The sequence below is a fragment of the Mustelus asterias genome, chromosome 13, assembly GCF_964213995.1.
Source record: "Mustelus asterias chromosome 13, sMusAst1.hap1.1, whole genome shotgun sequence".
Lineage (NCBI taxonomy): Eukaryota > Metazoa > Chordata > Chondrichthyes > Carcharhiniformes > Triakidae > Mustelus > Mustelus asterias.
This window is the reverse complement of record NC_135813.1, coordinates 1,529,503-1,550,620: the sequence shown is the minus strand read 5'-3', so window position 1 is coordinate 1,550,620 and position 21,118 is coordinate 1,529,503. Positions and strand designations below refer to the sequence as shown.

Genomic DNA, 21,118 nt, shown 5'->3' with positions numbered 1-21,118 from the left:
GGACCCACCCCCACCAGTACTGTACCCCAGTGTTACACAGTGACAGACCCGTCCCCACCAGTACTGTACCCCAGTGTTATGCAGCGACAGACCCGTCCCCACCAGTACTATACCCAAGTGTTATACAGCAACAGACCCGTCCCCACCAGTACTGTACCCCAGTGTTATACAGTGAGACCCATCCCCACCAGTACTCTACCCCAGTGTTATACAGTGACAGACCCGTCCCCACCAGTACTGTACCCCAGTGTTATACAGTGATAGACCCGTCCCCACCAGTACTGTACCCCAGTGTTATACAGTGACAGACCCATCCCCACCCGTACTGTACCCCAGTGTTATACAGTGACAGACCCATCCCCACCCGTACTGTACCCCAGTGTTATACAGCGACAGACCCGTCCCCACCAGTACTGTACCCCAGTGTTAAACAGGGACAGACCCACCCCCACCAGTACTGTACCCCAGTGTTATACAGTAACAGACCCGTCCCCACCAGTACTGTACCCCAGTGTTATACAGTGATAGACCCGTCCCCACCAGTACTGTACCCCAGTGTTATACAGTGATAGACCCGTCCCCACCAGTACTGTACCCCAGTGTTATACAGCAACAGACCCGTCCCCACCAGTACTGTACCCCAGTGTTACACAGTGATAGACCCATCCCCACCAGTACTGTACCCCAGTGTTATACAGGGATGGACCCACCCCCACCAGTACTGTACCCCAGTGTTATACAGGGATGGACCCACCCCCACCAGTACTGTACCCCAGTGTTACACAGTGACAGACCTGTCCCCACCAGTACTGTACCCCAGTGTTATGCAGCGACAGACCCGTCCCCACCAGTACTATACCCCAGTGTTATACAGCAACAGACCCGTCCCCACCAGTACTGTACCCCAGTGTTATACAGCAACAGACCCATCCCCACCAGTACTGTACCCCAGTGTTATACAGTGACAGACCCATCCCCACCAGTACTGTACCCCAGTGTTATACAGTGACAGACCCGTCCCCACCAGTACTGTACCCGTGTTATACAGTGACAGACCCGTCCCCACCAGTACTGTACCCCAGTGTTATACAGTGACAGACCCGTCCCCACCAGTACTGTACCCCAGTGTTATACAGTGACAGACCCGTCCCCACCAGTACTGTACCCCAGTGTTATAGTGACAGACCCGTCCCCACCAGAACTGTACCCCAGTGTTATACAGTGACAGACCCGTCCCCACCAGTACTGTACCCCAGTGTTATATAGAGAAATGTGGATTCCCCTGTTACAATCCAGTTTGAATCAACATAGCCTAAAATTGCTGACAAATCCTGGGACTGAACCAGAGAATTAAATTCAGTTTGCGCCAACTCCTCACAGTTCAAAGTGAATTAAATCAAAGAGTTATCAACTTATTGTTTTACTTCATATCTCAATGTGCAATTATTCAAACACAGACGCTGGGAGCCCACACAGAGACAGTTAAAGCTGGAAAGGGTTGGAAACTTCTCACAATCCTCTGCAAACTCTCAGGTCAGCGAGCACTCTGGAAACTCAGACACTAATAAAATAGAGACAGCTGAGTGTGGAGAGCTGGGGTTGAGGAAAGGTGTGTGAGCAATACCTGCAGGCAATAAACCTCACTGGGAAACAGGAAGCTGAGGCCAGGCCTGCCTGGGAGGAGACAGTGGTGACGCCAGGTAATTCATCTTCGTGCTGCCTAGCAGGAGGCCCTGGCTGGGACAGGCTCCTACCTCGCAGGCATACAGGAAGACAGCTAATCAAATCCATAAGGGAGCTGTCTGACTTCAGCCACAGAGAATGGTTTTCTTGGCAAAGGAAACACTCTGCGTTTATCCTGCTGACCTCATGCGAGCTTCCACACAGTCTCATGACTGTCATTCTGAATGTAACAGTTCAAGAGAGCCCAGGGATCAAGGCAGTCACTGGAGAGAAGGAAGGAGGAGATTCTCGACAATGTTTACCCAGCCTCTGGCTCTCTGCAATCACAGCGTTCCTAACATGTGCATTCAAATAACCTATTATTGGGGTTGGGGCCGGGGGGGTGGGGGGGTTGCAGAGTCTCTGCAAACTCAGGTACAAGAATATACGACTCGAAGAATCTACATGAGGATGCCAGAAGCAACCACACGCCGGGGCTCCCCTCGCCATAGCTTGGGGTCACTGCGGATACTCAGCCAGCCACTCCCCTCAGCTCCATGCGTGAACCCAGACAACAATTACTTATTCCGCCTTAAATTGTGCAGAGATGGAAAGTGAGCAGAGAGAGACAGGCCATGAAAGACACACGTGTGTTCCAATCATGTTTAAACAAGTCAAGACAGAGAATGAAGTCTCACTGACATATCCGCATTCTGACACCATCCCGCCAAGCTTTGTCAGATTAATGTCACTGGTTTTAACACCAACTCCACTCGGCACAAAAATTCAACTGAATCAAATGCTTTAAGCAGCTCACCAGAACACGCAACACAAACAATAAAGGAATACATCAGCGGGGAATATCATCTAGAGGACAGCAAAAATATTCAGAGAACAGAGGAAATCATCCAGTTAGTCAAGAATTCACAAGAGATTAAATTGATCATCATCAGACAGTAACAATTGAGGCTATTCAACCCGTACCAGCTCTTTGAAAAAAACAATTGTTTTGGCAGATAAGGCAAAGGAGAATCCAAAGAGCTTCTACAAATACATAAAGGCCAAAAGAGTAACAAGGGAGAGAGTAGGGCCTCTTAAGGATCAACAAGGTCATCTATGTGCGGATCCACAAGAGATGGGTGAGATCCTAAATGAATATTTCTCATCAGTATTTACTGTTGAGAAAAGCATGGCTGTTAGGGAACTTGGGAAAATAAATAGTGATGTCTTGAGGAGTGTACATATTACAGAGAAGGAGGTGCTGGAAGTCTTAAAGCGCATCAAGGTAGATAAATCCCCGGGACCTGATGAAGTGTATCCCAGGACATTGTGGGAGCCTAGGGAGGAAATTGCAGGTCCCCAGCAGAGATATTTGAATCATCGATAGTCACAGGTGAGGTGTCTGAAGATTGGAGAGTGGCAAATGTTGTGCCTTTGTTTAAAAAGGGCTGCAGGGAAAAGCCTGGGAACTACAGACCAGTGAGCCTCACATCAGTGGTGGGTAAGTTGTTGGAAGGTATTTTGAGAGACAGGATCTACAGGCATTTAGAGACACAAAGACTGATTAGGGACAGTCAGCATGGCTTTGTGAGTGGAAAAATCATGTCTCAAATTTGATTGAGTTTTTTGAAGGGGTAACCAAGAAGGTAGATGAGGGCAGTGCAGTTGATGTTGTCTACATGGACTTTAGCAAGGCCTTTGACAAGGTACCACATGGAAGGTTGTTGCACAAGGTTAAATCTCATGGGATCCAGGGTCAGGTTGCCAAATGGATACAAAATTGGCTCGATGACAGAAGCCAGAGGGTGGTTGTAGATAATTGTTTTTCAAACTGGAGGCCTGTGACCAGCGGTGTGCCTCAGGGATCGGTGCTGGGCCCACTGTTATTTGTCATTTATATTAATGATTTGGATGAGAATATAGGAGACACAGTAAGTAAGTTTGCAGATGACACCAGATTGGTGGCATAGTGGACAGTGAAGAAAGTTATCTCCGATTGCAACGGGATCTTGATCAATTGGGCCAGTGGGCTGACGAATGGCAGATGGAGTTTAATTTAGACAAATGTGAGGCGATGCATTTTGGTAGATCAAATCGGGGCAGGACTTACTCAGTTAATGGTAGGGCGTTGGGGAGAGTTACAGAACAAAGAGATCTAGGGGTACATGTTCATAGCTCCTTGATAGTGGAGTCACAGGTGGACAGAGTGGTGAAAAAGGCATTCGGCAGGCTTGGTTTCATTGGTCAGAACATTGTATACAGGAGTTGGGACGTCTTGTTGAAGTTGTACAAGACATTGGTAAGGCCACACTTGGAATACTGTGTGCAATTCTGGTCACCCTATTATAGAAAGGATATTATTAAACTAGAAAGAGTGCAGAAAAGATTTACTAGGATGCTATCGGGACTTGGTGGATTGAGTTGTAAGGAGAGGCTGAATAGACTGGGACTTTTTTCTCTGGAGCGTAGGAGGCTGAGGGGTGATCTTATAGAAGTCTGTAAAATAATGAGGGGCACAGATCAGCTAGATAGTCAATATCTTTTCCCAAAGGTAGGGGAGTCTAAAACTTGAGGGCATAGGTTTAAGGTGAGAGGGGAGAGATACAAAAGTGTCCAGAGGGGCAATTTTTTCACACAGAGGGTGGTGAGTGTCTGGAACAAGCTGCCAGAGGCAGTAGTAGAGGCGGGTACAATTTTATCTTTTAAAAAGCATTTAGATAGTTACATGGGTACGATGGGTATCGAGGGACATGGGCCAAATGCGGGCAATTGGGATTAGCTTAGGGGTTTAAAACAAAAGGGCGGCATGGACAAGTTGGGCTGAAGGGCCTGTTTCCATGACTCTATTCCCTTATTCACACTCCCCTGCCCATTCCCCACAGCCCTGAATACTTTTCCACTTCAAGTATTCATTCAATCCCATTTTGGAAAGTTACCATTGAATCTGCTTCCACCAAATCTATCCAGGGGAGTTTTTTGTATCAATGTGTAGAAGGCCCAACGAGGGATGGCGCAGCGCTGGATCCGGTTCCAGAGAATGAAGGCCCAACAAGGGGTGGCACAGCGCTGGATCCGGTTCCAGAGAATGAAGGCCCAACAAGGGATGGCGCAGCGCTGGATCCGGTTCCAGAGAATGAAGGCCCAACAAGGGGTGGCACAGCGCAGGATCCGGTTCCGGAGAATGAAGGCCCAACAAGGGGTGGCACAGCGCTGGATCCGGTTCCGGAGAATGAAGGCCCAGCAAGGGGTGGCACAGCGCTGGATCCGGTTCCGGAGAATGAAGGCCCAACAAGGGGTGGCACAGCGCTGGATCCGGTTCCGGAGAATGAAGGCCCAACAAGGGATGGCACAGCGCAGGATCCGGTTCCGGAGAATGAAGGCCCAACAAGGGGTGGCACAGCGCTGGATCCGGTTCCGGAGAATGAAGGCCCAACAAGGGGTGGCACAGCGCTGGATCCGGTTCCGGAGAATGAAGGCCCAACAAGGGATGGCACAGCGCAGGATCCGGTTCCGGAGAATGAAGGCCCAACAAGGGGTGGGACAGCGCTGGATCCGGTTCCGGAGAATGAACGCAGATAAGTGTTGAATGTGGCAGTGCGGGAACACTTTAATGATAGCGAGTTCAAACCTGTTACGGACAAGGAAAAAGATGGGCTGCAAAAGATGGCTGTGGATTGGGAGAAGGCAGATTTTATTAAAATAAGGCCAAAATCGCCTGGGAACAGTTCCTTGCAGGATAATTTACAGCAGAACAATGGGAGGCATTCAAACAGGAGCTGGGGAATGTACAGGTCTAACATGTTCCCTACATGGGGAATGTACAAGCAATAATAAGAAGTCTCACAACACAGATTAAAGTCCAACACACCTGATGACGGGGCAGCGCTCCGAAAGCTCGTGATTCCAAATAAACCTGTTGGACTTTAACCTGATGTTGTCTGACTTCTTACTGTGTTTACCCCAGTCCAACTCCACATCATCAGTACGAGCACTAAGTTCAGGGAACCCTGGACGCCGAGGACAGTTCAGGACTGGATAAGGAAGCAGGGAAAGGCTTTTTGCAAGTCCAAAGGGAGCAATTCAGCTCCAGCCCTTGAAGAATTTAGGAAGTTCCCTCTTGGAACTTAAGAAAGCAATTAGAAGAGCAAAAAGAGAACATGGAAAAGGACTTGCGAACAAGATTAGGGAGAATCCTAAGATATTCTATAAACACATTAAAGGAAAGGGGTTAACCAGGGAAAGAGTAGGGCCCATGAGAGACGAAGGGGGCAATCTGTGCGGGAAGCCACATTGGTGTGAAAGGAAATCTTCTCATCAGTCTTCACTCAGGAGAAGGACACAAGTACAGGATTCAGGAAAAGGGACTGAGGAATTTGCACAGTTTGACACAGGAAGTGAGGAAGGATTGGAGGTTCTGACAGGCTGAAAAATGGACAAATCCACAGACCCGGATGAATTGCATCCCAGGTTTCTGTGGGAGGCGAGGCAGGAAATTACAGGGGCTCCGACACAAATTATTAATTGCTCTCTGGCCATGGGGGAAGTGCCAGAGGATTGAAGGACAGCTAATGTGGTTCCACTTTACAAGAAGGGTGGTAGAGATGAACCAGGAAATTACAGACCGGTGAGTTTCACATCAGTGGTAGGGAAACTATTGGAGAAAATTCTGAAGGAGCGAATTAATCTCCACTTGGAGTGGCATGTGTTAATTAGGGAGAGTCAGCATGGCTTTGTCAGAGGGAGGTCATGCCTAACAAATTTGGTAGAGTTTTTTGAAAATGTGATCTCGTGTGTGGATGAGAGAAGTGCAGTTGACGTCGTTTATATGGATTTTAGCAAAACCTTTGACAAGGTTCCACATGGGAGACTGATTGAGAAGGTTGAAGCACACGGAATTCAGGGAAGCCTGGAGAGATGGTTCAGAAACTGGCTTTGTGATAGGACACAAAGGGTGGTGGTAGAAGGCTGTGAGTGACTGGAGGCCGGTGTCCAGCCGTGTACCAAAGGATAAGGGGTCAGTCACGAGGGAGCAGAGTTTTAGGGTGAGGGGCAGGAGATTCAGAGGGGATTTGAGAAAAAAAGTTTCACCCAGAGGGTGGTCGGAATCTGGAATGCGCTGCCTGGGAAGGTAGTGGAGGCTGGAAACCTTACAACCTTTAAAAAGAATGTGGATGAGCATTTCAAATATAATAACATTCAAGGAGATGGGGCAAGTGTAGGAAAATGGGATTCGCGTGACTTTAGTGCCAGTTATTGTTGGTGCAGACTTGGGCTGAAGGGGCTTTTCTGCACTGTACCACTCTCTGACAATGACTCTTAGGCAGCTCACTGCAGATCACAACCATTCTGAGATGTATCCTTCTTGGACTTAGTTCTTAGACTGTAGACATACTCTGGTATGTGTTTAACACTGTTTACTAATACACCTAAACAGGTTACAGACTTGTATATCACTGGAGAGAGAGAGTCTAACACATGATGAACTGATGTCAAGACCACATCATTGAGCGAGTTGTTGTATGAGATTGGAAAGATACGGCTTACATCCACTGGAGTTAGAACCATAGAACCATAGAAAATTACAGCTCAGAAACAGGCCTTTTGGCCCTTCTTGTCTGTGCCGAACCATTTTATGCCTAGTCCCACATTTTATGCCTAGTCCCCCTAGTCCCATAGTTCAAGAAAGTAAAAGGTGATGACTGAAACCTCAAAGAGCCTATGGGGTCTCGACAGGGTGGATGTGGAGAGGATGTTTTCTCTTGTAGGAGAATCTAGAACTTGGGGGGAGGGGGGGGGGGGGGGGGAGTAGTTGTCACTGTTTAAAAATAAAAGGTCGCTCACTAGAGTTGAGCAAGGAGAAACGGTGGATGTGCTTTATTTAGACTTTCCGAAGACTTTCGAAAGGTCTCACATAACAGACTACTGTGTAAAGTTAAAGCATGTGGGATTGCAGGTAATGTGTTGAGATGGATAGAAAGCTGGTTAGCAGATAGGAAGCAAAGAGTTGGTATAAATGGTCTTTTTCCAACTTGCAGACGGTAGCTAGTGGGGTTCCACAGGGATCTGTATTAGAACCCTAACTGTTCACATTATATGTTAATGGTTTGGAAGAGGGAATTAAATGCATTATCTCCAAATTTGCAGATGATACAAAGTTGGGTGGGAGTGTGAGCTGTGAGGAGGATGCAGAGATGCTTTAGCATGATTTGGACAGGCTGAGTGTGTGGACATCTGCAAGGCAGATGCAGTATAATATGGATAAATGTGAGGTTATCCACTTTGGTAGCAATAATAGGAAGACAGATTATTATTTGAATGGGTGTAAATTGAGAGAGGTGGATACGCAAAGAGACCTTGGAGTCCTCGTGCATCAGTCGCTGAAAGTAAGCGTGCGCAGGTACAGCAGGCAGTAAAGAAGGCAAATGGTATGTTGGCCTCATAGCGAGAGGATTTGAGTATAGGGATAGGGATGTTTTACTGCAACTGTATAGGGTGTTGGTGAGGCCACACCTGGAGTATTGTGTGCAGTTTTGGTGTCCTTATCTGAGGAAGGATGTCCTTGCTAGACAGGGATTGCAGTAAAGGTTTATCAGGCTGATTTCTGGGATGGCAGGTCTGTCATATGAGGAGAGACTAAATCGGTTAAGATTATATTCACTGGAGTTTAGAAGAGTGAGAGGGGATCTCATAGAAACTTATAAAATTCTAACAGGGTTAGACAGAGTAGATTCAGAAAGAATGTTCCCAATGGTGGGGGGAGTCCAGAACTAGGGGTCAGAGTTTGAGGATAAGGGGTAAACCTTTTAGAACTGAGGCGAGGAGAAATTTCTTCACCCAGAGGGTGGTGAATGTGTGGAATTCACTCCCACAGAAAGTAGTTGAGGCCAAAACATTGTCTGATTTCAAGAAGGACCGAATGGCCTACTCCTGGTTCTATTTCCAATGTTTCTATGCTTCAAAAAGACAGCAAAGATGTCATGAGGTGAATCCATCAATGGGAAGGATTAATCATTTTCCAGGATCTCAATCCCCAAGAGGTCACTCAGTGCAGCAAGGGAATGTTCCTCAACACTTTTCAGGAAAAGCCAATTCAGGTCCAGCAGGTCGTCATGGGGATGGTCACTCTGCTGCAGTGCTTTCTGTATCCTCCACTCAGCCCTCACTCCAAGAAGACCGGAGAGATTCAGACCTCCAATATCTGCCCTGGGTCGAGTGTCTCTGTGAAAGAAAGGAACTTGCTGCTGATTAGTTTAACTTCCTCAGCTTCTGAAAGCAGATCTTTCACTGGAAGGTTGAAGATTCTTCACAAAAGACAGCGAGTCGCTCAAATGATCAGCATTGTCTGGCTTTTCTAGGATTCCGAGAAGTATGCCAACTCTGCCATTCAGTAAAGGTGTGTGCTGTTTGTGAGAAAGACAAAATCAACTATTCGTTGCTCATTGTAGCTAACAGGGGCAATAATCCTGCCTTTGATCTGAAGGTCAATGCCGCCTGGACCTTGGAGTCGGATGGATGAAGGGTCACTGGCTGAAGCTGGTCAAAGTCATTTGCTGAAACGTTAACAGCCGTTCCAATTTTAAAAGTAATATCGAAGGTCTGAATTTGGACAGTAACTGACCAGTAATCTGGATTAAGATTATCTACTTCCCCTCGAAACTCTTTCACTTTCTCAGAAGGAGTGCATTTTGTAAATTCTTTCTGGTCTTTGACTTTGATTAAAATTGCTGGGTTTGCAGAAACACTTGAAATGTCCAGTTTTGTCACTCTGGAAGCTTCTGTGGCCGGGCAGTGTCCACACTGGGGTTTCACCCTGAACACAAGCAGTTCAAATGGTCACCACACGGAGTTTGCTGCTCGTGGTTGGTTTGGCAGCTTTCTAATGGGTGGAGCTGCTGCCCGATGGCCTACCCAATCTGTGAAGTCATGTGAAGCCTCAGTCACCACAAAGCACACCCCAATTAAATGCTGCAAGCACAGCCTGCCTCACACACTGAGCCACTTGTTCCAATGTCGGGTTCTCTTTGATCCACAGGAGCTTGGCGAGATTTTCACCCTGGGTCACCCACAGCTATACGATCACGGATTTGCTTGTCCTTCAGCGAGTGGCCTGTCACTATAAGCAGCAGCTCGGTGATCTCGGTCGGTTCGGAACAATTCAATCGATTCCCCAGGTCGGGGTGAATGTTGGCTAAAACACACTCATTCAATTGTTAAATTTTGTTTCAATTTAAAATAGGTGTCAAAAGCTCGAATGGTGAAGTTGAAATCTGCAATGGATTCCTACACACTCTGCCTGAAGAGAATGTTGTCTGCCACTGCACCCAGATAAGAACTAACTTGAAACTCTCTCGACTTTTCATGAAAACTTGATGTTGCTCAGTACCAGAGAGTATGGTGTTTCCACAATTCCCACTGCTGGCTCCTGTGGGCCCTCGAGGCATTCACACTGATGGAGTAAGGGCAGCAACTACTCACAAAGTACAGTCATTGCGATCTCTGTCCAGCTGCTTTCAAAGGTTCATTACTCTGTACTTCCTTAGATTAAGGCCAGTTCGCCCCCGGCAACGCCCCCGAGCGCCACCTCTGCGTGGGGGGCTCCGGTTTCCTCCGACAGTCCAAAGATGTGCGGGTTAGGTTGATTGGCCATGCTAAAAAAAATTGCTCTCAGTACCCTGAGATGCGTAGGTTAGAGGGATTAGTGGGTAAATATGTAGGGATATGGGGGTAGGGCCTGGGTGGGATTGTGGTCGGTGCAGACTCGATGGGCCAAATGGCCTCTTTCTGTACTGTAGGGTTTCTATGATTCTCTCTTTGTCTCTCCCACACATATGAGACACAGAAAGACAGAGCCTGAAACATGCCTCACTGATATCATCATCAATATTATACACTAACACATTCCATTTGTTCACCCAATCTGTTTGAAAACTTGCCATGTAAATAAAACTATTCCTCCTATCCCGTGGAGGCATACTAAACATCTCTAGTCTGTGTCCTCTGATTAGCAAATACCTGGTTAGTGGAAACAGAAGATATAATAATCTTTATACAGAGTCCCTCACCACAGTGTTACACACAGAGACCATTCCCTACTAGCACTGTATCGCATGAAACAGTAACAGACCCGTCCCCACCAGCACTGTACCCTAGTGTTATACAGTGACAGACCCGTCCCCACCAGTACTGTACCCCAGTGTTATACAGTGACAGACCCAACCCACCAGTACTGTACCCCAGTGTTATACAGTGAGACCCGTCCCCACCAGTACTGTACCCCAGTGTTATACAGTGACAGACCCAACCCACCAGTACTGTACCCCAGTGTTATACAGTGACAGACCCGTCCCCACCAGTACTGTACCCCAGTGTTATACAGCGACAGACCCGTCCCCACCAGTACTGTACCCCAGTGTTATACAGTGACAGACCCGTCCCCACCAGTACTGTACCCTAGTGTTATACAGTGACAGACCCGTCCCCACCAGTACTGTACCCCAGTGTTATACAGCGACAGACCCGTCCCCACCAGTACTGTACCCCAGTGTTATACAGCAACAGACCCGTCCCCACCAGTACTGTACCCCAGTGTTATACAGTGAGACCCGTCCCCACCAGTACTGTACCCCAGTGTTATACAGCGACAGACCCGTCCCCACCAGTACTGTACCCCAGTGTGATGCAGTAACAGGCCCGTCCCCACCAGTACTGTACCCCAGTGTTATACAGTGACAGACCCGTCCCCACCAGTACTGTACCCCAGTGTTACACAGTGACAGACCCGTCCCCACCAGTACTGTACCCCAGTGTTACACAGTGACAGACCCGTCCCCACCAGTACTGTACCCCAGTGTTATACAGCGACAGACCCGTCCCCACCAGTACTGTACCCCAGTGTTATACAGCGACAGACCCGTCCCCACCAGTACTGTACCCCAGTGTTATGCAGTAACAGGCCCGTCCCCACCAGTACTGTACCCCAGTGTTATACAGCGACAGACCCGTCCCCACCAGTACTGTACCCCAGTGTTATACAGTGACAGACCCATCCCCACCAGTACTGTACCCCAGTGTTATACAGCGACAGACCCATCCACACCAGTACTGTACCCCAGTGTTATGCAGTAACAGGCCCGTCCCCACCAGTACTGTACCCCAGTGTTATACAGTGACAGACCCAACCCACCAGTACTGTACCCCAGTGTTATACAGTGACAGACCCGTCCCCACCAGTACTGTACCCCAGTGTTATACAGCGACAGACCCGTCCCCACCAGTACTGTACCCCAGTGTTATACAGTGACAGACCCGTCCCCACCAGTACTGTACCCTAGTGTTATACAGTGACAGACCCGTCCCCACCAGTACTGTACCCCAGTGTTATACAGCGACAGACCCGTCCCCACCAGTACTGTACCCCAGTGTTATACAGTGACAGACCCATCCCCACCAGTACTGTACCCCAGTGTTATACAGTGACAGACCCGTCCACACCAGTACTGTACCCCAGTGTTATACAGTGACAGACCCGTCCCCACCAGTACTGTACCCCAGTGTTATACAGTGACAGACCCGTCCACACCAGTACTGTACCCCAGTGTTATACAGTGACAGACCCGTCCCCACCAGTACTGTACCCCAGTGTTATACAGCGACAGACCCGTCCCCACCAGTACTGTACCCCAGTGTTATACAGTGACAGACCCATCCCCACCAGTACTGTACCCCAGTGTTATACAGTGACAGACCCGTCCCCACCAGTACTGTACCCCAGTGTTATACAGCGACAGACCCGTCCCCACCAGTACTGTACCCCAGTGTTATACAGTGACAGACCCAACCCACCAGTACTGTACCCCAGTGTTATACAGTGAGACCCGTCCCCACCAGTACTGTACCCCAGTGTTATACAGTGACAGACCCATCCCACCAGTACTGTACCCCAGTGTTATAGTGATTGACCCGTCCCCACCAGTACTGTACCCCAGTGTTATACAGTGAAAGACCCGTCCCCACCAGTACTGTACCCCAGTGTTATACAGTGACAGACCCAACCCACCAGTACTGTACCCCAGTGTTATACAGTGACAGACCCAACCCACCAGTACTGTACAGCAGTGTTATACAGTAACAGACGCGTCCCCACTAGTACTGTACACCACTGTTATACAGTGACAGACCTGTCCCCACTAGTACTGTACCCGTGTTATACTGTGACAGACCCATCCCCACCAGTTCTGTAGCACAGTGTTATACAGTGACAGACCCGTCCCCACCAGTACTGTACCCCAGTGTTATACAGTGACAGACCCGTCCCCACCAGTACTGTACCCCAGTGTTATAAGAACAAAGAACAAAGAACAGAACAGCACAGGAAACACGCCCTTCGGCCCTCCAAGCCTGTGCCGCTCCTTGGTCCAACTAGACCAATCGTTTGTATCCCTCCATTCCCAGGCTGCTCATGTGACTATCCAGGTAAGTCTTAAACGATGTCAGCGTGCCTGCCTCCACCACCCTACTTGGCAGCGCATTCCAGGCCCCCACCACCCTCTGTGTAAAAAACGTCCCTCTGATATCTGAGTTATACTTCGCCCCTCTCAGCTTGAGCCCGTGACCCCTCGTGATCGTCACCTCCGACCTGGGAAAAAGCTTCCCACTGTTCACCCTATTTATACCCTTCATAATCTTGTATACCTCTATTAGATCTCCCCTCATTCTCCATCTTTCCAAGGAGAACAACCCCAGTCTACCCAATCTCTCCCCATAGCTAAGACCCTCCATACCAGGCAACATCCTGGTAAACCTTCTCTGCACTCTCTCCAATGCCTCCACGTCCTTCTGGTAGTGCGGCGACCAGAACTGGACGCAGTACTCCAAATGTGGCCTAACCAGCGTTCTATACAGCTGCATCATCAGACTCCAGCTTTTATACTCTATACCCCGTCCTATAAAGGCAAGCATACCATATGCCTTCTTCACCACCTTCTCCACCTGTGTTGCCACCTTCAAGGATTTGTGGACTTGCACACCTAGGTCCCTCTGTGTTTCTATACTCCTGATGACTCTGCCATTTATTGTATAACTCCTCCCTACATTATTTCTTCCAAAATGCATCACTTCGCATTTATCCGGATTAAACTCCATCTGCCACCTCTCCGCCCAATTTTCCAGCCTATCTATATCCTGCTGTATTGCCCGACAATGCTCTTCGCTATCCGCAATTCCAGCCATCTTCGTGTCATCCGCAAACTTGCTGATTACACCAGTTACACCTTCGTCCAAATCATTTATATATATCACAAATAGCAGAGGTCCCAGTACAGAGCCCTGCGGAACACCACTGGTCACAGACCTCCAGCCGGAAAAAGACCCTTCGACCACTACCCTCTGTCTCCTATGGCCAAGCCAGTTCTCCACCCATCTAGCCACTTCTCCTTGTACAGCGACAGACCCGTCCCCACCAGTACTGTACCCCAGTGTTATACAGCGACAGACCCGTCCCCACCAGTACTGTACCCCAGTGTTATACAGCGACAGACCCGTCCCCACCAGTACTGTACACCAGTGTTATACAGTGATAGACCCGTCCCCACCAGTACTGTACCCGAGTATTATATACTGACAGACCCGTCCCCACCAGTACTGTACACCAGTGTTATACAGTGACAGACCCGTCCCCACCAGTACTGTGCCCCAGTGTTATACAGTAACAGACGCATCCCCACCAGTACTGTACCCCAGTGTTATACAGCAACAGACCCATCCCCACCAGTACTGTATCGTGTTAGTGACAGACCCATCCCCACCAGTACTGTACCCCACTGTTACACAGTGACAGACCCGTCCCCACCAGTACTGTACCCCAGCGTTATGCAGTAACAGGCCCATCCCCACCAGTACTGTGCCCCAGTGTTATAGTGAGACCCATCCCCACCAGTACTGCACCCCAGTGTTATACAGTGACAGACCCGTCTCCACCAGTACTGCACCCCAGTGTTATACAGTGACAGACCCAACCCACCAGTACTGTACCCCAGTGTTATACAGTAACAGACGCGTCCCCACCGGTAATGTACACCACTGTTATACAGTGACAGACCTGTCCCCACCAGTACTGTACCCATGTTATACTGTGACAGACCCATCTTCACCAGTACTGTGCCCCAGTGTTATACAGCGACAGACCCATCTTCACCAGTACTGTGCCCCAGTGTTATACAGTGACAGACCCGTCCCCACCAGTACTGTACCCCAGTGTTATACAGGGACAGACCCGTCCCCACCAGTACTGTACCCCAGTGTTATACAGTGACAGACCCGTTCCCACCAGTACTGTACCCGTGTTATACAGTGACAGACCCGTTCCCACCAGTACTGTACCCCAGTGTTATACAGTGACAGATCCGTCCCCACCCTTGCTGTTTGTCATTTTCATAAATGACCTGGATGAGGAAGTGGAGGGATGGGTTGGTAAGTTTGCTGACGACACCAAGGTAGGTGGTGTTGTGGATAGTTTGGAGGGATGTCAGAAGTTGCAGCGAGACATAGATAGAATGCAAGACTGGGCGGAGAAGTGGCAGATGGACTTCAACCCGGATAAGTGTGTGGTGATCCATTTTGGCAGATCCAATGGGATGAAGCAGCAGTATAATATGAAGGGTACTATTCTTAGCAGTGTAGAGGATCAGAAGGACCTTGGGGTCCGGGTCCATAGGACTCTTAAATCGGCCTCGCAGGTGGAGGATGCGGCCAAGAAGGCGTACGGCGTACTGGCCTTCATTAATCGAGGGATTGAGTTTAGGAGTCGGGAGATAATGCTGCAGCTTTATAGGACCCTGGTTAGACCCCACTTGGAGTACTGCGCGCAGTTCTGGTCACCTCATTACAGGAAAGATGTTGAAGCCATTGAAAGGGTGCAGAGGAGATTTACAAGGATGTTGCCTGGATTGGGGGGCATGCCTTATGAGGACAGGTTGAGGGAGCTTGGTCTCTTCTCCCTGGAGAGACGAAGGATGAGAGGTGACCTGATAGAGGTTTACAAGATGTTGAGAGGTCTGGATAGGGTAGACTCTCAGAGGCTATTTCCAAGGGCTGAAATGGTTGCTACGAGAGGACACAGGTTTAAGGTGCTGGGGGGTAGGTACAGAGGAGATGTCAGGGGTAAGTTTTTCACTCAGAGGGTGGTGGGTGAGTGGAATCGGCTGACGTCGGTGGTGGTGGAGGCAAACTCGTTGGGGTCTTTTAAGAGACTTCTGGATGAGTACATGGGATTTAATGGGATTGAGGGCTATAGATAGGCCTAGAGGTGGGGATGTGATCGGCCCAACTTGTGGGCCGAAGGGCCTGTTTGTGCTGTGGCTTTCTATGTTCTATGTTCTAGTACTGTACCCCAGTGTTATACAGTGACAGACCCGTCCCCACCAGTACTGTACCCCAGTGTTATACAGTGACAGACCCGTCCCCACCAGTACTGTACCCCAGTGTTACACAGTGACAGACCCGTCCCCACCAGTACTGTACTGCTGTATTATAAGAACAAAGAACTAGGAGCAGGAGTGGGCCATCTGGCCCCTCGAGCCTGCTCCGCCATTCAATAAGATCATGGCTGATCTTTTCGTGGACTCAGCTCCACTTACCCACCCGCTCATCATAACCCTTAATTCCTTTACTGTTCAAAAATATATCTATCCTTGCCTTAAAAACATTCAATGAGGTAGCCTCAACTGCTTCACTGGGCAGGGAATTCCACAGATTCACAACCCTTTGTGTGAAGAAGTTCCTCCTCAACTCAGTCCTAAATCTGCTCCCCCTTATTTTGAGGCTCTGCCCCCTAGTTCTAGTTTCACCCGCCAGTGGAAACAACTTCCCTGCTTCTATCTTATCTATTCCCTTCATAATCTCATATGTTTCTATAAGATCTCCCCTCATTCTTCTGAATTCCAGTGAGTATAGCCCCAGTCTACTCAGTCTCTCCTCATAAGCCAACCCTCTCAACTCCGGAATCAACCTAGTGAATCTCCTCTGCACCCCCTCCAGTGCCAGTATATCCTTTCTCAAGTAAGGAGACCAAACTGTACACAGTACTCCAGGTGTGGCCTCACCAGCACCTTATACAGCTGCAACATAACCTCGCTGTTTTTAAACTCCATCCCTCCAGCAATAAAATGACAAAATTCCATTTGTCTTCTTAATTACCTGCTGCACCTGCAAACCAACTCCTTGAGATTCCTGCACAAGGACACCCAGGTCCCTCTGCACAGCAGCATGCTGCAATTTTTTACCATTTAAATAATAGCCCATTTTGCTGTTATTCCTACCAAAATGGATGACCTCACATTTACCAACATTGTTCTCCATCTGCCAGACCCTCGCCCACTCACTTAGACTATCTATATCCCTTTGCAGACTTTCAGCGTCCTCTCACACTTTGCTCTGCCACTCATCTTAGTGTCATCCGTGAATTTTGACACACTACACTTGGTCCCCAACTCCAAATCATCTATGTAAATCGTAAACAATTGCGATCCCAACACTGATCCCCGAGGCACACCACTAGTCACTGATCGCCAACCAGAAAAACACCCATTTACCCCCACTCTTTGCTTTCTGTTCGTTAACCAATCCTCTATCCATGCTAATACATTACCCATAACACCGTGCACCTTTATCTTATGCAGCAGTCTTTGGTGCAGCAACTTGTCAAATGGCTTCTGGAAATCCAGATACATCACATCTACAGGTTCCCCATTGTCCACTGTGCATGTAATGTTCTCAAAGAATTCCACCAAATTAGTCAAACATGACCTGCCCTTCATGAACCCATGCTGCATCTTACCAATGGGACAATTTATGTCCAGATGTCTCGCTATTTCTTCCTTGATGATAGATTCAAGCATTTTCCCTACTACAGAAGTTAAGCTAACCGGCCTATAGTTACCCGCCTTTTGTCTACCTCCTTTTTTAAACAGTGGCATCACATTTGCTGTTTTCCAGTCTGCGGGAACCACCCCAGAGTCCAGCGAATTTTGGTAAATTACCACTAGTGCATTTGCTATTTCTCCCGCCATCCCTTTTAGGACCCTGGGATGCATTCCATCAGGACCAGGTGACTTGTCTACCTTTAGCCCCATTAACTTGCCCAACACTACCTCTTTCGTGATAATGATAGTTTCTAGGTTCTCACCTGCCATAGCCTTCCTGTCATCAATTTTTGGCATGTTATTTGTGTTTTCCACTGTGAAGACCGACACAAAATACCTGTTCAATGCCTCAGCCATTTTCTCATTTCCAGTTATTACATCCCCCTTCTCATCCTCTAAAGGACCAATGTTTACTTTCGCCACTCTTTCGTTTTATATATTTGTAGAAACTTTTGCTATCTGTTTTTATATTCTGAGCTAGTTTAGTCTCATAATTTAACTTACCTTTCTTTAAAGCTTTTTTTGTGGCTTTCTGCTGACCTTTAAAGATTTCCCAATCCTCTCGGTTCCCACTAATCTTTGCCACTTTGTATGCATTTTCTTTCAATTTGATACCCTCCTTTATTTCCTCAGATATCCATGGCTGATTATCTCTTTTTCTACAGTCCTTCCTTATCACTGGTATATACTTTTGCTGAGCACTGTGAAAGATCGCTTTGAAAATCCTCCGCTTCTGGATAATCAGGATGACAGAGTACATTCAGCATCGAGTCTTGGGCAGTAATAGCAGGTGATAGTATAACTCTCATATGTTGCTCTGAATCAGCTGGACACAGTAACTGGACAGAAGATAGAAGCTCTTAATATTGCTGGTTTTAAAAAATTGAAAGTCCTCCAATTGTCCCACCATAAAGTTTTTGCTCCCGGTCTACCTTAGCCAACTCCTCCCTCATCCCATTGTAGTCTCCTTTGTTTAAGCACAAGACACTGGGATTGGATTTTACCTTCTCACGCTCCATCTATATTTTAAAGTTTACATGTGTAATTTAGGTCCTTTCATATTTTCTCGGTTCAAGTGTACATGGTGTAAAAATGTGCCACTTCCTGTTGCACTGAAATGCCAATGACATGGCCAGCAGGAAATGAGTGTTGGGGCTGGGACTCGGGAGGAGGTGCAGCCTCAGACAGGAACTGTCTTTGCCAAGTATTTCCTGCATACTCGCAAAGTGCTGCTTCTCAAACAGCCGCTGTACATTTAGACCAGGAAGTTTCACAATTATCGTGACATCGGAGGGAACAGGTCAAAATCAATTCTCGATTCACAGACTCATCCCCAGACAGGAAGCTCCAGCACCAGTTAATGTCGCATCTTCACATTGTAATATTCCCACAAAACCTGGCGCTTCCTGTCAGTTTTTTAAAACCAACAATATTAAGAGCTTCTATCTTCTGTCCAGTTACTGTGTCCAGCTGATTCAGAGCAACATATGAGAGTTATACTATCACCTGCTATTACTGCCCAAGACTCAATGCTGAATGTACTCTGTCATCCTGATCATCCAGAAGCAGGAGGGGAGGGAGTCACCACAATTCGACTCGGGACGGTCTCAGGCTGGGAGTGAGAATTAGCCAGATTACGAGCCCCAATTCCTCTCCTCGAAGCCCAGCCCGGAATGTAGATTTGACAGTTTCACCGCCTGCAACTCCCCAGCCCACCCAGACACCCCAGCCAGCATCACACATGGGTAGGATTGAGGCACCGTACACCATAAAACCCTGTACCCCATCTTCCCACCAGTGCTCACGTACCCCTTCCCCAGTATCTATCTAGTTCCCTTATGCAAGTTCCTCCTGATTTTGCTTCCACTGCCCTTTCAGGAGCACATCGCAACCACATCTCGCTGTGTAAAGACTCTCTCTTCCTTTGTCAATAGTGCTGAAGTTGGCGGTTCCTCAGGTGGAGACAGTGCCAGGGGCTCATTCAGCTCACACTACCAGCAGCCCCGCTGGCCGCTGCCTGGAGAGACTGAGTGAGAAAGCTGCTCAGAGACGTACCTGCGGACTCTGCCCTCCGTAGCCCATGCTGTGAGATGAAGGGATGGATATTGTATGTGGTCCCAGTGGCGAGCTGATCACTGAGAAAGGAGAGCTCAATCCATTCACTGGAGAGTTCAAAGTGCTTATGGGTGAATGTAGCTGTCCAGGGGAGCTGATGCTGGGACTCAGTCCAGAACCCATCATCTGGGGGTGAAGAGAAGGTGCATTCATGGCTGTTCCACTGGAATCACAATTCATTGACACACACTCACACGAGGAGGAATCTGGAAGAAGAATAAAGTCAAATCTTTCAAAATACTGAACAGAAACAGAACATTACCTTCAATATACAGCTCAGTCATACACAGCTCCACATCCCACAATACAGCACAGAGTCACACTGCTACACAGATGAATATTTATTACACACAAACAGGGGCCACTGACATACATCGCCATCCCATAACGCAGGCGCTGAGTGCTATCCAAACGAATGGTAGTGGGCTAGCTCCTGTCACAACTATGATTGCCACAGCAGTTGGGACAGAGACCTTCAGCATAGCGTCACTGGGGAGTGAGGAGAGTGAGGAGAGTGGGGAGCCCGGGCGATTGACAACGAGCTCAGCAAAGTAGGCCCTGCGCAATTCAACTGATTAGTTTGCCGAGGGAGTGCCGCACTGTCAGAGGGCCAGTGCCGAGAGAGTGCCGCACTGTCAGAGGGTCAGTGCTGAGGGAGGGCCGCACTGTCAGAGGGTCAGTGCCGAGGGAATGCCGCACTGTCAGAGGGTCAGTGCCGAGGGAATGCCGCACTGTCAGAGGGTCAGTGCCGAGGGAGTGCTGCACTATTAGAGGATCAGTGCCGAGGGAGTGCCGCACTGTCAGAGGGTCAGTGCCGAGGGAGTGCTGCACTGTCAGAGGGTCAGGACTGAGGGAGTGCCGCACTGTCAGAGGGTCAGTGCTGAGGGAGTGCCGCACTGTCAGAGGGACCGTCTTGCCAATTGGAAGCCCCTCTGATTTTATATAGATGTCTCCATGATGTGTTTTTAGTTTTCTTGGCCGGTGTGGAGATTATCTTGTGGAATCTGGCTGTGTGCGAATTGGAAGGCAAGTTTCTAGATTACAACCTCATCAATGCATTCTTACTGATGCTGTTCTTCAAGGCTGCGATCACCACCTTTCGGACTGTACAGGAATCGACAGATAAGGAGATCAGACCAAGGAGTGGATCTGATGTCAAAGATCAGCCGTGATCTTTCGGAATCGTGGAGAATCAGTGTCTGAAAGATCACCTCCAGCCACTCTGCCCGATGTTAAAACACTCCACTTGGGTAAGGTGGGGAGAATTGGAATGTCCTGATGTGAGAAACTGTGGCTAAATGCAGGTCTTTCTCGATGGTAGATGGGAGTTACATTACTGACTGCTCTCACATCCCATCACTGGATAGCTTCCAACATTGGCTGCTTTCTACTACTCCAAAAACTAGTGCCAAACTGTATCCCAG

General features: G+C 48.4%; 1 protein-coding gene across 6 annotated transcripts in view; it reads right to left on the bottom strand.

Moving 5' to 3' along the window:
* Window positions 1-21,118, bottom strand: part of LOC144502320 (retinoic acid receptor RXR-alpha-A-like) — a 423,978-nt gene that overhangs the window by 50,725 nt on the left and 352,135 nt on the right. For all 6 annotated transcript variants that reach the window (XM_078226140.1, XM_078226138.1, XM_078226139.1 and 3 more), the window contains exon 2: window positions 19,635-19,900. In XM_078226140.1, coding sequence (XP_078082266.1) covers window positions 19,635-19,900 — 266 coding nt within the window. The remainder of the gene's footprint in view (window positions 1-19,634; window positions 19,901-21,118) is intronic.